Source organism: Bison bison, unplaced genomic scaffold, assembly GCF_000754665.1.
Source record: "Bison bison bison isolate TAMUID 2011002044 unplaced genomic scaffold, Bison_UMD1.0 scf7180017864508, whole genome shotgun sequence".
In the NCBI taxonomy this organism is placed as follows: domain Eukaryota; kingdom Metazoa; phylum Chordata; class Mammalia; order Artiodactyla; family Bovidae; genus Bison; species Bison bison.
Window position 1 is genome coordinate 4,415,984 of NW_011495064.1, and position 16,509 is coordinate 4,432,492.

Here is a 16,509-nt window from a genome sequence, read left to right on the forward strand (position 1 = left end):
AGCAGCTGAGCACACACGCTCCCTGGAATGCTACTCTTGCCCTTGGCTGCCTGGGGAATTCCAACATCAAAGGCAAGCCTGTGTGTGGTATTGCATCACCCCTGTGTGATATCCTGGGACTTCAGCCCTCTGTGGCGAGGTGATCCCAGTGCATCCCCCACTGTTGAAACTATACCCATTCACCTGAGGTTGCCATCAGCCTCAGTTTGCATTTTATTATTTCTGTCTGCTCAACTCTTTGTATTTTGTGATCCAGTCTTTGCATATTTTTTGTGTGGGGGATAGGAAGCAGTTAATTCTCAGTTTCAGGCTTGGGGTGCTTATGGTCGGAAGCGGCTTTTTTTTTTAATTTAGGCTTGTTGCTCTCTGCTGTACAGGTGGTTCAGGAATGGTCAAGGCCAGGATGGGGCCAGCTGTGAGGCCGGGGCCTGAGGATTGTGCCTGTCTTGCCCCTTTGCCTGGTGTGGCTGTGTGCCGCGGTGGGTGGGCAGGCCTGGTTCCCAGCGCAGAGCGCAGGCTGCTCTGTGTCCACCTGAGCTGCAGACTTGGTTCCATGTGGTCAGGCGATCTCTGCCCTGGGGCATCCCCATGGTCTCTGCTCCAGACACCTTGTCGTTAACATCGCTCAGGAGCCCAGTGATTTCCATTTCGAATGTCTGCGTAGTATCCCCCCACATGACGAACCATGGTTTATTGTTTTCCCGGCAGGCATTTAGTCTGCTGCTAAATCTTGCAGTGTGTGTTACAGGATACGATACAGTGACGCTAATGCTGGGGTGGGCGTCCTTTCTGCAAACATCCTACCGCCCCCACCCCCACCCCGCCAGTGGCTGAGTGAGTCCAGCAGCTGCACACCTGTCTTGTGGGTGGACGGCCAGGCCTGAATGGATGTGACCTCATCCCACGAAGCGTCTCGCCTTCCTGCCGTTGGAGACCATCCGGCCCCTGCTGACCACAGTGTCAGGTGCTCTGCCAGTCGGTCTGTGCCTAGTTGGGAGCTGAAGAAAACTGCCACATGTTATCTTGTCTATTAGACATAGTTAGGTCAAATTTTTAAAAACGTGTGTGAAGAGTTGCTGCAGTCTTGAAAATATGATAGTCATCCAGCTCGGCAACAGCATGAACTGTGTTTACAATTTAACAGTCAAGTGAAAAAGCAGGATATTACACTTCTGTACCCGCTGATCTCATCTGTGTAAAATATGCAAATAAAAATTCTGACTTTAGTTAAGGTGTGATTATGGGTGGGGTTTCCTCTTTACTCTCAGACTTTCAGTGAGGGAACCGTGGTGGCAAATTTTCAAATTTCTGTGCTGCTGTCCTTGGCCGAGTACTAGTCGGATTCCTTGGAAACCCCCGGGCGGTCCCGGGGTGAGCCGGCTGCTGGGCAGGCAGAGTGTGTCTGGTTGTCCTGCGCTTGGGGCCAGCCATCGCTTAGGGACCACTGCTGAGGCTCTTCTGGGGGTGGGAACCCAACTGTGGGGTCCTTCCTTTTGTTGATTTCAGGGTTATCAGCGTTTTACTGACTTGGCAGTATTTTGTTTTATTTTAAAGTATTTTTATTGCAGTATAGTCGATTTACAAGACTGTGTTAGTTTCAGGTGTAGCGAAGTGGAACAGTTAGACACAGACATGTGTGACTCCTTCAGAGTCTTTTCCCGTGTAGGCCGCTACAGGTGCCGAATAAAGTTCCTTGAGCTGCACAGGAGTAGGTCCTTGTTGGTTTTCTATATAGCAGTGTGTTCTTGTCAATCCAAATTTATCCCTCCCATGTATTTTGACTTTTAAGTGAGAAGTTTGGCAACTGCTTCATTCATCTTCCTTTGAATAGTTAATCCAGAGTTTTTTTTGTTAAGAGTCGAATACTCTTTTCCTGAGGTAAATCTGTGGGCTTCCCAGGTGGTTCTGGGAAGATACCGGAAGTGGTCAAAATCCTCCTGCCAGTGCCGAAGACGTAGGTTTGATCCCTGGGTCGGGAAGATCCCCTGGCAAAGAGTATGGCGTCCCGCTCCAGGATTCTTGCCTGGGAAATCCCATGGACAGAGGAGCCTGGTGGGCCACAGTCCATGGGGTCGCAGAGTCAAACACAACTCAGCATACACACACGAGGTGAATCTGTAACTGAGAAAATGGAAATCTGATACTTTGTCTTAAGTACTTCAACATGCTGTTTGCTAGCCACCTCCACGAAATATTTCTCTTCATAAAATTTTCAGTTCTATCAAAATGGTTATTACTTACTAAAACAAGGGGAGGAGGCATCTTGATAAGAAAGTTAAGTTAGAAAGAGGACTTCTGAGAAGTTTTCCATCTCAGCCTTCAGTGAGGGGTGTGCTGTAGTCTCGCTCCATGGACCACGGCTGGTTCCCAGGGTCCCTGACCAGGCAGTTCCTCTTCCTCGTTGCCTCCTCTAATGGAAGGCTCAATTTCTGGCCTTTCCTCTTTTTTTCCTCTGGGTCTGTTCTTGGGGTACTGTAATTATGTTGATGGTTTGTGTTGTTTCCTAGAATCCCACTAGTAAGTTAGTCTGAGTTTAATGGAAGAGCACATATGTTGTGGGCGCTCGTATAAGATGGTTAAGAGTCTTATGTGTCCCTGTGATGTTTGGGAAGCAGCGTGAATCTCCTGGGTTCCTAAAAGTCCGGGAGGTGTGACACCCCTTCCTCTTTGTCCAGGCTGGTCTCCGTGTTTTCGTCTTATCTCCTCCTTTCCTTGCCCCCGGTCATCTTCCTGCCTTTCTCATCAGCCTGCTTATCTCTCCCCCGCAAGGCAGTGGTGCTTCCAAGGCCTGAAGCAGTGTGGAGATCCTCAGAGGTGCCAGAGGAGGGGAGTCCAGACGCTGGTGGGCAGGCAGGGTTCCGGGAGTTGTTCAGAGGCCCTGCCGTGCGGGTGGGTGAAGCTGGCCCAGGTCACAGAGCTCTTAGATCATGGGGTTCCTGCAAACGAGTTCTGTCAGAGTCTGGGACTAGGAGTCAGGTCTTAGAAGGCTGGGTGGCATGAAGGGCAGGGCAGCTCTTCTCAGATGCCTGATTGCTCTGCCTTTGATGGACTCTGCCTGGAGGGTGCTGTCCTGCCAGGAGTCTGCGCCAGTGACCTCAGCCAGTGGCAGGAAGTAGGCATGGAGGGCCTGGAAGCTGAGTCCTCTGGGGAGAGAAAGCATGTAGAGTGTAGCTCACCATCTTTGTGCTTTAAAAAAAAAACAAAACGGAAAGGCTAATTAATTCGTAGCTAAGGTAATTTTTAAACTTTTAGAATAGTTTGAGATTTACAAAGACAGTACAGCGAGTTCCCTTGCATCCCTAGTCCCTCCCTCCGCCCGTGTTAACCTGTTGCCCTACGCTGCGGTCCTTTAGTCACAACTAGTGAACCAGCACCGATCCATTATTATTAACTTAGGGCCATACCTTTAGACTTGCCTATTTTTTTCCTCTTGATTTTTTTTCTCTTTCTTTTCCTTTTTTAAACAAATGTCCTTTTTCTGTCCTAGGACACTTGGTTATACTTATTTGTCTTATTTCCTTAGGGTCCTCTTGGTGGTGAGTCTTTCTCTAGCGTTCCTTCCTTATTTGTGATGACCTTGATGGTTTTATGTAGTAATGTTCCGCATTTGTAGAATGCCCTTCGTTTTGGGTTTGTCTCGTGTTTTTCTCATGACTGTACTGAGATTATCAATTTGGGGGAGGAAGACCGCAGAGATGAAGTGCATTCTGGTCGCATCCTAGCAGGGTCCGTTCTTCCAGCATGACTTGATCTGAGGTGCTGTCTGTCAGGTAAAGTGTAAAGTTTCACTCCCACCTTCCCTACAGTGTTCTGTTTGGAAGGCAGTCACGTGCAGCCCGCAGGTAAGGGGTGGGAGTTAGGCTCCACCTCTTTGAGGTGACAGGGTTGTTTACATAAATTGTTTGGAATGAGATTTGTCTCTTCTCCATTTATTCAGTCACTTATTTTTATCAGAGTGGACTCTTAGATACCTATTTTTCTACCTGGAGTTATAATTCAGTACTGTGTTATTTGGTTGTTCAGATTGTCCCAGCTTTGGCCACAGGAGCTCTTTCGGTTGGCTCCTATGTCCCTTTGACCTGCCCCCATTATTATGGGTTTTTAAATTTTTTCTTTTGAGCATGTCTGTTCTTTGTTTATTTTTTTGGCACTGCAAGATGCCCTGGGCTCACCTTGTACCTTTCCTGCCCAGTCCTAGAATTGGCCACTTCTCCAAAGACCTCTCACTCCTTTTATTGGAGAATTGAATTAGAAACCAAGACCTGGGCACCAAGTGGTTAAATTATTGTTATTTCAGTGTCTGTGTCCTCAACTGAGCAATGAATGCAAAACACATAAGTTGTGATACTATCAAGAAATAACTGAAAATATCAATTACTGGCCCTGCCCCTTCTAGGGCTCCTCAGACCCCGTTCCACAGTTGTTAACCTGACGTGCACTTCATTCTGCATCCTGTTTCTGGAGCTGTCTCTGTAGTGGTAATGATTTTATGTGCACTCTCTCACTATGACTCTGAAGTCATCCACTCTTACCCTTTCATGATTGAGAGGCAGTAAGCAGATCTTGAATGAATGCTTCCTGCTCCCTGAGTCCTGTAGGGGCTCTTGGTCAGAGGAATAAAATCTAAATTTGAGAAGAGAACCTGATGGGAGAGAAGTTTGTGTGGACAGAAGTACTGCTGAGCTCCTTAGAGGGAGCGCCTCAGCTTGAGGCTGGCGTCCAGGCAGGCGATCAAGAGATGGGGTTGGAGCTGGTCCTGCAGGCGGAGTGGGTGGGTGGGGAAGTGTTGTGGGAATCGTACTGTGGCGGCTACAGGTGTGGGGGCCAAATGGAAGCCTTCCTCCCCGACCTAAAGACCCTGGACCCTTGCCTTTGAGTGAGTGTGTGCATGCGTGTGTAAGTCCTGCCATCTTTGCTCTCAGCCCCCCTGGGAGGCCAGATCACAGCTTGTTGCCTTAGCCCTGTGTGGGCTGGCAGTGGGAGCAGAGAGAAAAGGGTTACAAAGGCAGAGAAATCTTGAAAGGAGAGCGGTCAGAACTCAGTGAGTGCACAGCGTGCTTGATGGTTCTGAAGCCATGCCAGAAATGTCTGAGCTCCTGAGAATGGTGGGCCTCAAAGGGAGAGGATGCAGGAGAAGCCAGTTTTGAAGGGAACGTGAGCTCAGGTTTCAGCGGGTGCCGGGAGTCTGCAGTGGGTGACTCGTTGACTTAGAAATGCTGGATTTAGCCTCAAGAGAGGAGGCGAGGGATTTGGCCATCATCTCCTGGGTGACTCAGTGGCTGAAGGTGTCGAGGTGCAGAAGGATGCAGGTGCACCCTGAGGACGTGGCCCAGCCTGCCGTCTTGTCCTGCCTGTTGGCATGGGAGCTGCCCTCGTGCTGAGTGATGGATGGACTCAGGGTTGCCCAGGCACCACCATCAGTACAGGTGGCTTAGGGTCTTTTCTCTGGGGCTTCTGTGTGCTGTGCTGGAACTCCTCTGACAGTCTCCTCCTGAGGGGGCTTTAACCCCTATGCTCTCTGCCTGGCAGAGCGAACCCTGCTTCTCCCCTTGCTGAGGCTGAGAGAGTGCCTACGAATGTGCTCCCCACCCCAGCTCCGGGTGTGCCTTGTTTCTGGGAGGGAGATGGTGTGGGGGCATCTTGAACTATTTGAGTTTTGTCTTTGGATGACACGGTGTTTTGTGTCAGGCTTTTCCATCATCACTCCACACAGCCACCAAGTTCTGTCTGCCTTTTCCACTCCTTCTACACTGAATTAACGTCTCTGTGGGATCCACGTGCCTGTGGGGTGACGTGGACAGTCTAGCAAGGCCCAGGATGATGGAACTTACCCAGAACTCGTGTGACCCTGCAGGGGGTGTGGTGACGGTGAGAAGTGTCCAGATCTGGGCTGGAGTTGAGGCGGGAGGGACTGAGAGACGAAGCGAGGAAGGCGCCTTGCTTCTGGCATGAACCGTGGCAGGAGGATGGGGATGCCGATGCTGAGATGGAGAAGACTTGGGGGAAGCAAGAGGGAAGCCGGGGCGGTGCCGGTGGTCCCAGGGAGGGGAGGACGTCCTCTTGAGGGGCTGGGTTATTCGGCCAGCTCCCTTTGTCAGACTGGACTGCTTATCACATGGGAATCTCTAAAAAGAGAGGAGAGTTTTGTCTGAGTGTTGTATTTGGGTCTGTGGCTGGGGGCTCACGAAACCCTCCTGTGTCAGGGAACAAGTTTTGAAGTCAGGAATGGTGCCTGCTCTGGAGAGTGGAGCCCGCGTGGGCGGGCTGGGACCCCATGGTAGTCCTCTCAGTTGGCCCTCACGCAGGCCCCCCTCTCTGCTGCGGTGTCACGGTTACATACGGAGGAAGAGCTTGGGTTTCGGGGAAGGGAGTTGGACACCTCAGTGGTCTGACATGAGGCTCTTCCAGAGGCACTTGGGGTCAGTCCAGTCCTGACTTCTTTATCATCCTCATGGAGATGCCTCCCTTCTCTCATTGCATTTGAAACTGGGACTCCACATCTCCTTGCCCTGGAGTCAACATTAACCCTGACACCAGTGCCTCCTCATCAGTGAGGTGGGAACCCAGGGTGCTTCACCTCCTGCCCCTGCTGGGGGCACCGGCAAAGTGGTGAGTAGGAAGACTGTGCTTGCAATGGCTGAAGAACACATTGACGTGAAATATTTGGTACCTTGGGTGTCAGAACAGCTCATGGAGGGTTTGTTTTCCAAAATTATTGTTTTATAGTACTGTGTACTCTTACTTAGAACAAAATAAAACACTTTCCAAAGAAGAGAATCATTTTTATGCCAACTTATTAACTAAAAAAAAAAAAACTATGGTGGTGAAAAACAGAGTTGCATTTCCTTATGTGATGGAGAAAAAAATCAAAGCCTAAACTGGATCACATAGACAGTAGCAGGAATAGTGAGTTCCATCCATAGCTAAGTATAGCTGAGACCTAGTTCATCACAAATGGTATTTCCACAAGGGAATGGGAGGTGATCTTGTGCACTTCCAGAGGTTTTTCATACATGGCTGTAGTAACATGGCAGGGCTGGTTGTTCTTGCATTTGAGGTAAGGCCTCTTGTTTTCACAACCGGTTCCCTGACACAGGAGCGTTTCATGACCCCCAGCCACAGACCCAGTGCTGGGTGGGGCCTGGGCAGCAGAAGGTAGACGGGTGCCCTGGGGCCCCCAAGGCCCCACCCAGGGGATGCTCTCATCTGAATGTTCACACACACACACACACACACACACACGGTCTCATCTGGACAGTTTGGTTTCCAAGCCCCCTAGTGAGGGAGAAGCAGCAGGTTTCGGTTGACAAGACCACTGGAAGCTGCTCAGCCTGACTGTAGGTGAAGAGAGCAGAGCCAGCATCACAAGTAGATGTAGCCGGAAAAGGAGCAGCGAGCTGGGTGCATTTCAGATGGAAGCAAGCAGCCCTTGTGCCCCAGGTGGGAGGCCCTTTGAGCCCAGTCATGGACGTGTTTAGTGGGGTTCATCCTCTTCCCCACACCACAGACGAGATGGCAGCCCCAGGGCTGTTGCAGGGTGTGCAGGTTCGATCCCTGGTCTGGAAGATCCTGCATGCTGTGCGCTGCTGCCAAAAAAAAACAACGTCAAAAGCTGCTGCCCCCACCCAGCACTCCATTCATACTGTGTGGGTCACTCAGAGAGAAATGAGCCACTGCCCTTGACCCCAGCCCTAGAGCAGGGACTCAGAGACTTGCTGAGGAAGAGAGGTTAGCTGTAAGGACAGAAAGCTCTGACACTCTCCGCAAAGGTACTGGATTTATGTATAACAGAATACGGGAAGTTCAGATGTAAGCATGCTGTCAGGAACAAGACAAGGAGATCTTGGTCATCAGTAGAAACAAGAGGCCAGTAACTCCATGTTAGCAACAGCCAGAACTTGAGCAAAGACCAGAGAGAGATAGCCAAAAAGAGCCCTCCTGAGGTGAGAACAAGCCTCAAACACTGACATCAAGAATTATCCCTGCAAAAAGGCCTGCATTTAACTGATCAGGCTTCATAGCAATTGATGCCCCAGAATATTGTCAAAAATAATAATCAGCCAGCAATTCATGGATCCTTATAGCTGGGTATAGTAATCTCAGAGGCAGGGAGCTTCACAGAGAGATCAGGGAAGAGAAAAAGAAAGCCCTATAAAACCGTTGTCATCCCAGGGAGACTGTGCACACCCAAGGCCATGTTCCCTGAGGAACAGCATAAGAGGCTGGGGATAGCAGGGAGTCATGAGGGGATAGATTCGACTAAACTATTAATAGTTCAGCTGAGTCACTGGAAAAATAAGCACTCAGAAACAAGCCCTGCAGGGAGAAGATCAGTATTTAGAACTGCGGCTATATATTGCCTACAAGGTCTAATTTTTAAGAGAAAAGGATAACTTGCAAAGGAATAAGTAAGTGTGATTTTATTTTTTAAAGTGTCAGAAATTACCAGAAAGAAGGCCCAGATGTTGGGTTTAACAGACAAAGACTTTAAAGCAGCTGTTGTAAATATAACAGAATCCCCCTGAAACGCAGGAGAACCAGGTTTGATCCCTGGGTTGGTAAGATCCCCTGGAGAAGAAAATGGCAACCCACTCCAGTATTCTTGCCTGGGAAGTCCCATGGACACAGGAGCCTGATGGCCTAGTCTTTGGGGTCACAAGAGCTGGATGCGACTTAGCAACTAAACCACCACCAAGGGAAATCACACTTAAAGAAGTAAAGAAAGGTCTGATGACAATGTTTGATCAATTAAAGAATACAAAAAAAAAAAAAAAAACCAATAAAATGAACTAAATGGAAATTCTGGAGTTGAAATGTAAAATAACCAGGATGAAGAATTCACCAGAGGACCAAAACAGTAGATGTCAACTAGAAGAAAGTAGAACAAGTGAACTTGAAGATAGAGTGATGGAGATTATGCAGTTCAAATGGTAGAAAAAAGTGAAGAAAATGCACAGAACCTCAAGAAATGTGGGGCACCATGAAGCTCAAGAAAGTACACGTAATACAAGTTTTGCAAGAGGAGAGAGAGGAACAGAAAAAAAATATGAGAAGAAATCTTGTTGAAAACTTCCCAAATTAGATGAAAAAATAACCTCCACATCCAAGAAACATAATGAACTCTCCCAAGCAGCATGAACACAAAGAAATCCACACCCAGGCACTTCATAGTAAAAAAAAAAAAAAAAATGTTGGAAAGACAAAGAAAAAAATCTCAAAAAGCAGCAGGAGAAGAATGACTCAATTGTACTGAGAATCTCAGTAAGATTAACAGACTTCTGTTATTGGAAACAGTGGAGACCAGGGGCAGAGTTGTGGATGGCATATTCAAAGTCCTGAAAGAAAAAAAAAAAAAAGCCAACCAAGGATCTTATATCCAGAAAAATGTCTCTCAGAAATGAAGGTAAAATAAAGATATTTTCAATGAAAAAATAAGCCAGAAAACCCCCCAGAGAATTTGTGGTCAGCAGACTCACCTTACAGAAAATATAAAGGAACTCCTTTGGGCTGAAAGCAAATGACCACAGCTGATGATTCAAATCCATATGAGGAAGACAGAGAGTGCGGAATTATATAATTATATGAGACAACGTAAATGCATGTATCTCTCCTTTCTTAACTGATTTTTAAAAACATCTTTTTAAAGTAAAATGTATATTACTTTGTTCTTGGGCCTAGGACATCTAAAAAAGTAATGTGTTTGACAGCATAAAAGAAGCAGGTGTGAGCAAAACTGTATTGGTGTAAGGAATTTCCACAGGACAATAGGAAGAGAACCAGAAATAGTGAATAATAAGGTGAATGTAACAAACTCTGTAAATATGTACTTGCTTCCCTTCTCTCACTTCTTTGAAAACATGAAATTATATAAAGAAATGATAGCAATCTCTTTAGGGGATTGTAATGTATATAAGAATAATATGTATAGCAATAATTGAACAGAAAGAAAAAGAAATAGAACGGTATAGAAACTGTTTCCATATCTCACTGGAATTAGGTGGGTAGAGAAATTAAAGGTTACTCTGGAGAATATTCACGTAATGTGAAGAAAAGCAGGAAATGAGGAAGGAGGAATGAAAAAGGCAGAGACGTCTACGCCCTTGCCACTTTCCACTGGTGTTTATTAGAAGGGTATAAACTAAATATTAGAGCTTGCCTGTGTTTCTTTAATTCTACATGGAAAGAAATTTTATTAGCTTTCTCTGGATAGAGCTCTCCTCTGTCTCCCATTTATCCTGGGTCTTTTGGTCAAAGGTGTATTTTAAATGTGTTCGGAACAGGTACACACCTGACCAGGAGGCTGTAAAGATAAAAGGAGCAGCTCTGGAGTGAGGGAGGTGCTTGGGGCCTGGAGTTTATGATCTGGGGTTGGTGTGACCTTGTGACCTAGTATTGGTCACTTTTCCATCTCTGACAGTGGGTTGAAGTGTTAGCAAGGTCACCTTGGACACTCAGATAATGACTGGGAAGTACTTAACCATGGCTTCCCGCTCCCCAGAGGTCTGACGTGGGGAGGAGAGAGAGGGGATTCAGGGCCTCTGCTCAGTGTCAAGGCTGCACCCTTTGTGAGCAGAAAGGGGGAGAGGGGTCGCTTTACCAGGTCCGGTCCTTGACTCTTCCTGGCAGCACCCACCAGCATAGCTACTGGGCTTGTGCAGTGTATTAGAGAATGCCAGGTAGCATCTGGTGTGCAAGCATGTTGTCACAGACTGAGGTGTGTGTCTCTCCCCACGCCCCCACCAGACTCACATGTTGAGTCCCTAGCTCCTGAGGTTTGGAAGGCAAGTCTGGCATTTCTGAAAGAGCTGCTGCCGGGCGGCCCTGTTCAGGTGCATCGCTGTGCACGCCAGACCCACAGCCACTCAGGCTTCTGCCACCAGGCTGGCCATGAAGGAGAGCTGAAGGAGGACAGGGAGAAGGCCATTTCTGGTATCTGGAGATAGCATCTCTAAAGAGTTAATTAAGTTTAAATGAGGTCATAAGAATAGGCCCTAGTCCAGTTGGATTTGGACTAGGGAGGAAATAGCATCCCACTCCAGTTTTCTTGCCTGGAAAATTCCCTGGACAGCGGAGCCTGGCAGGCTACAGTCCATGGGGTTGTGAAGAGTTGGACATGACTAAGCACGCACACACACCTTATAAGAAGAAGATGAGACGCCGGGGAGGTGCACAGAGAACAGTCCATGTGAGGACACAGAGAAGATGCCGCGCGCACACCAAGGGGAGGGGCTTCAGGAGAGCCTGCCAGCAGCCTGATCTTGGGCGTCCAGCCTCCAGAGCTGCGGGAAAACGTGTCTGCTGTGTCGGTCCCCCCTTCTGTGATACCGTGTTACAGCCACCGGGCAGACTGATGCGTGGCTAGTGTGGGGTCTCAGGGTTCTCTGTTGATCCCCACCGTGTTATTGCCAGATTGGCCCACTGACCAGCTGGGAAAGTAGTCCCACTCAGAAATACAGACGTGCAAGATAATTACGAGTAAAGGGGCTGCTTTGGACACAGTCTTCTCTCCGACCTCCTTCAGATCTGTGTAATGACCAGCCTGGGGGCAGAAGCCATCTGCGTGACTGAGTGGTGGGCACGGTAATGCACCCAGAACAAGGTCGGCTGGCAGCAGTTATCCCAGAAATGCCGGGTTTGCCTTGCGTTTTGATCCCGTTTTTCTGAAACTGTGGCACACAGTATTTTTAGAGCTGCTTCGCGGTTTCTCTTTGTGAACCTTTCTTTGGGTACATCATTTAATCCTCTCAGCCAGCCTTGTTTAAGATCTGCAGAGTGCTATATTTATTTGAAATTTCGGGGCTTTTCAGAATGTTGCTCCAAGAAAATCGGATGAATACGGAACTCTAGAATTTATGCCTTAAAAGGCTTAACTGCTAATTCGTGTGTACGTTTTCTCATGATTATTTCTCCCTCTTTTTTTTTCTAGGCCATCTAGGGCAGGGAAATTAAAAACTCTGCTGGAGTTAGTGTCAGAAGACCTTTTTTAAAAAATTAATTTCATTTTTTGGGGCAGTTTTGGCTTCATAGCAGAAAGTACAGAACATTGCCATATATGCCCCGTCCCCACAGAGAGAGCTGCAACTTCTCAAGGACAAGAGGGACAGATCCTTCTTTGTAGAGGAGGAGTATCTTTCTTGGCAAGACTCATGACCTTTAGTGATCAGGTGGAGGGTGTCAGGCCGCCCCCTCAGGCTGTGGCTTGAGTGAGCTTGGACCTGACGCCCAGCAGAATCTTGCCACGTCTGCCGGGGGAGCCATAGGAGGCGTCGCTGGCAGGCCCAGATCTAATTCCTGGGGAAGCCCCCCCACTGCCCACAACCCAGGCTGTGTCACCCTCCGGAAAGAAGGTGTCATTTAAAGATTTAAATCTTAACTCCTACCTTTTCAGTGCATTTTTGCCCTTGTAGCTCATTTGACTCTCAGCAAGGTGTAGGGTCACTTAAATTTAACTTGTGATCTACAAAGCCTTTACACACACTTTCTTTTCCTGTTTCTTTTCTTTCTTTTTTAATAGAGATATGGTTGTTTATTGCTTAACATCTGATGGACGAAATGACAAGTTATTGTTGTTCAGTTGCTAAGTGTGTCCAACTCTTTGTTACCCCATGGACTGCAGCATGCCAGGCTTCCCTGCCTTTCACCATCTCCCAGAATTTTCTTAAACTCGTCCATTGAGTCAGTGATGCTCTCCAGCCATCTTATGCTCTGCCACCCTCTTCTCCTTTTGCCTTCAATCTTCCCCAGAGTCAGGGTCTTTTCCAGTGAGTCGACTCTTCACATCAGGTGCCAAAGTATTGAAGCTTCAGCTTTAACATTGGTCCTTCCAATGAATATTCAGGATTGATTTCCTTTAGGATTGATTGATTTGATCTCCTTGCAGTCCAAAGGGACTCTCAAAAGTTTTCTCTAGCACCGCAATTCAAAAGCATCAGTTCTCTGGTGCTCAGACATCTTTATGGTCTATCTTTCACATTCGTATGTGGTTACTGGAAAAATCAACGCTTCGACAATGCAGATTTGTCAGCAAAGTGATGTCTCTGCTTTTTAATATGCTATCTAGGTTTGTCTTAGATTTCCTTCCAAGGAGCAAGAGTCTTTTAATTTCATGGCTGCAGTTACCGTCCGCAGTGATTTGGGAGCCCAAGAAGATAAAATCTGTGACTGCTTCTACTTTTTCCCCTTCTGTCTGCCATGACGTGATGGGACTGGATGCCGTAATCTTTGTTTTTTGAATGATGAGTTTTAAGCCAGCATTTTCACCCTTTTCTTTTACCCTCATCAAGAGGCTCTTTAGTTCCTCTTCACTTTCTGCATTAGAGTGGTATCATCTGCATATCTGAGATGGTTGGCATTTCTCCCAGCAGTCTTGATTCCAGCTTGTGATTCATTCAGCCCGGCATTTCACATAAGTTAAATAAGTAGGGTGACAATATGCAGCCTTGTCGGACTTGCTTCCTAATTTTGAACCAGTCTGTCATTCCATGTACTCTTGAAACTGTTGTTTCTTGGCTTTCATACAGGTGTCTCAGGAGACAGGTAAGGTGGTCTGATATTCCTGTCTTGTTAAGAATTATCAACATTTCATTGTGATCCATATAGTCAAAGGCTGTAGCATAGTCAGTGAAGCAAAAGTAGATGTTTTTCTTGAATTCCCTTGCTTTCTCTATGCACAGCATGGCTCATAGCTTCACTTATTTATGTAAGCCCCTTTGCCATGACAAGACTGTGATCCATGAAGGGAAATGACAAGTTACCTTCTCTCAATATACATGGATGGAGACTGGGCATGATACCCACAATAAAAGCTCCCAGTTCAAAGGAGGAAGAACCAGAGACCTGGTTCACACAGCTCTCTTTACCACCTGCTTCCTAATAGTGGAGAAAATGTCTTTGTCCACTGATTTGTCTTTCCTGAATTTCATCATCTTGGAGGGTCTTTCTCTCTGCTTTTCAGCCAAGGTAGGCAGTGGGGGTAGATTCTGTTCAAGCTGTCTTACGTTTGTCTTACTTAAGTGGTTTTCAAAGGGAAGGTCCCACACATGGCAGAATGCCTTCTCACAGCACACACACTTCCTTCACTGGGCTCTGCAGCAAGTCTCTAAGGTGAGGTTGTGTCCCCAGCTGACGACAGAGGACCGGGGCTCTGAGAGGAGCTGCCCACAGGCCAGCAACGGGTGGCGGCTGGGGCTCAGGTGCCTGGCTCCAGGCCCTGTGTCTCCTCCAGGGCCTGTCTGCCCCTGGATGCCAGCCTTGAATCTGAATAAATTCGTTTCTATACACTTGAATATTTAACTAATTCAAGATGTTACGTGTGGGAAATTTAAGTTAAAACACTTATTTAAAGAAAAACCTCTGAGCCAGTGCTACAGTGCAGTCATGACAGAAGTCATCCCCCCCCAGCCCCCGCCCAACCCCGAGGGCCTGCTGTTCAGGGGGTGCTGTGACCCGTGCTGTCTCTGCGAGGGGGCCAGAGAGGGGCTGGAGGCCCGCTGGGTGGCCCAGACTTGCTTCTTGTCCTCGGGGTGGTGGGAAGATGCCGCTCTTCTCTGCCCCGTGGCATCCTCACCAAGGCAGGAGTCTTCACTTCCCCGGAGCTGGGGAAGGCTTTGTGAGGAGCACGTGACAGGCAGAGCACACGCAGTTACGCAGTGTGGAGCAGCCTAGTGGGTAGGGTAGTAGATTGGGGAAGAAGCAGTGGGGAGGCCGGGGCCTCACCCAGCAGGAAGGGCACACAGCTACCCAGAGTTGATGAATTGCCTGAGGCCTGATGGCTGAGTTAAAACCCAGAGCAGCCAAGACCCTGACTCTGGGTCACTTGTGTTTCCCTGAGTTTCTGTCTTGCGTGTGGCTGGTGACCGTCTGATGCTCCGCGCGGTGTTCCGTGGCACGGTTCTGGCAGCCGCACCGCTGCTCTGAGCAGCATGTCAGGGTGTCTGAGGGACCCCAGACTTCAGATGGACGCACTGGCACCTGCTCCCTTTCGGGTCAGTCCCTGCCCGATGGGTGTGCATCCGGCCCCTTCCCGAGCTGCTCTGCTTACCCCGGTGAGTGGGTGGGACGATGGTCCTGGGGTGCTGAGTGGTGCCTGTGTGGGTCTGGCCGAGTCAGCCAAGGGAGGAGGACGTTCCATGCGCTGGAGGTTCTGGCTCTCTGCCAGGGTCCTGACTGCTCCCCAGGGGTCAGGGCCTAGGTGTCTGGGAGGAGGTACGTTGCTCTAGGCCAGCTTTCGGCTTTTAGTTTTTCTGCACATTTCTTTTAGTGGGACATGGGAACAAATCTAAAGCATGAATTTTGAAGGCCCATTTTCCCTGATCTCTAGTATCCAACTCCCAAGAATGTTTAAAAAAAAAAAGTGAAAGCACAAGTAGAGATTTTAATTAGTTTTCACTGTCGCTGCTCTTGGTGATGGTAATTTTACACGAAGTGTGTGCCAGGGAGACACCTTATGGAGGCCTTTGTTCTCAATGCATTCTCTGCACCATAGAACTCAACTGTGAATTTCAGAGACAAAGAAATAACCCTAAAGGTTATATCTGGACTGTTTTTTTTTTTTTTTTTTTTTTATACAGCTATTCTTGTTAGCATTCTTTTTCTAAACAAAAAGCACAACCACCCTAGGGATCTTTCTGGAACAAGGGGACAATGAAAGAAAGGAAAGATGGTTCTGGTAACTTCCTTGAGGGGTCACATCCCTCTTGGCCTAGGGTGTGGTCGTGGAGGGGGCCTCTCAAAAGCGAAAATGGCTCTAGTGTAAGGTATGTGCTAATAGACCAGAAATTGCTTGGCCTCTTCAGTTACTAAGTGGTTTTAGTTCCTTCTGTGGTTGTTGCCGTGTTGGGTTTCACTTTGTATTTGCAGAATTGAATCGCGCTTCCCTCAGAGCTGGGGAGCCTGTCCTGACTCCCGTTGTCCTGATGACAAAATGGCCTTTGGACCCCCGGAGACCTGCTGGGACAGAGAGCTGTCCTTTATGTGCTGGTCCCCACCTTGGCCCAGCCTTACGAGGCCTGAGATGGTTTGTACCGAGGGAGCGAAGGGTTTGTTTTCAGAAGCCCAAGACGAGAGCTCAGGAGTACGCAGGAGAGCTCTGCAGCGCCTGTGGTCTGGATCCCAGCGCCGGGGCCTGGTGTCAGGGACTCCCTCCCACTGACCCCGTCCCGGCCCTGCAGCCCGGGCGGTCCGTTCCCGGCAGCACAAGGCTTCCCTGTCCCCCTGGAGTGATGGTCCGTGAGCGAGCCTGGGCCTTTGCAGTCAGCGCTGTCCACGCTGCATCTGGGCCATCTCCCTTCCTCACCACCCCACAGCCCGGGGCCTGCGTTTCCCTCTGTCTGGGTGTTGTCTGAACGTCTTACTCCTTTGTTACGTTGCCGGGTGCTTGTAAGCAGGGGCACCTCTGACTCACCTGGCGTCTCCTCAGAGTGCCTGCTGGACACGTGAACGAACAGCTGCTGTTCCAGGCTGCAGGCTCCAGGGTCACTCGGGGTGGGTGTGGCGGGGGGCGGGGTGGCA

General features: G+C 48.6%; 1 protein-coding gene and 1 long non-coding RNA gene across 3 annotated transcripts in view; one reads left to right on the forward strand and one right to left on the reverse strand.

The window, feature by feature from the left end:
• The window catches only part of LOC104980824, a 66,910-nt gene that overhangs the window by 35,782 nt on the left and 14,619 nt on the right, over positions 1–16,509 (forward strand). The gene's annotated exons all lie outside the window — the stretch shown is intronic.
• Positions 2,027–16,509, reverse strand: part of LOC104980823 — a 17,870-nt gene continuing 3,387 nt past the window's right edge. Inside the window, exons 2-3 of the mRNA XM_010829615.1 lie at positions 5,832–6,125; positions 2,027–3,186 (exon numbers count right to left, since the gene is read on the reverse strand). Of these exons, the coding sequence (XP_010827917.1) occupies positions 3,019–3,186; positions 5,832–6,125 (462 nt within the window). The 3' untranslated portion in view covers positions 2,027–3,018. The remainder of the gene's footprint in view (positions 3,187–5,831; positions 6,126–16,509) is intronic.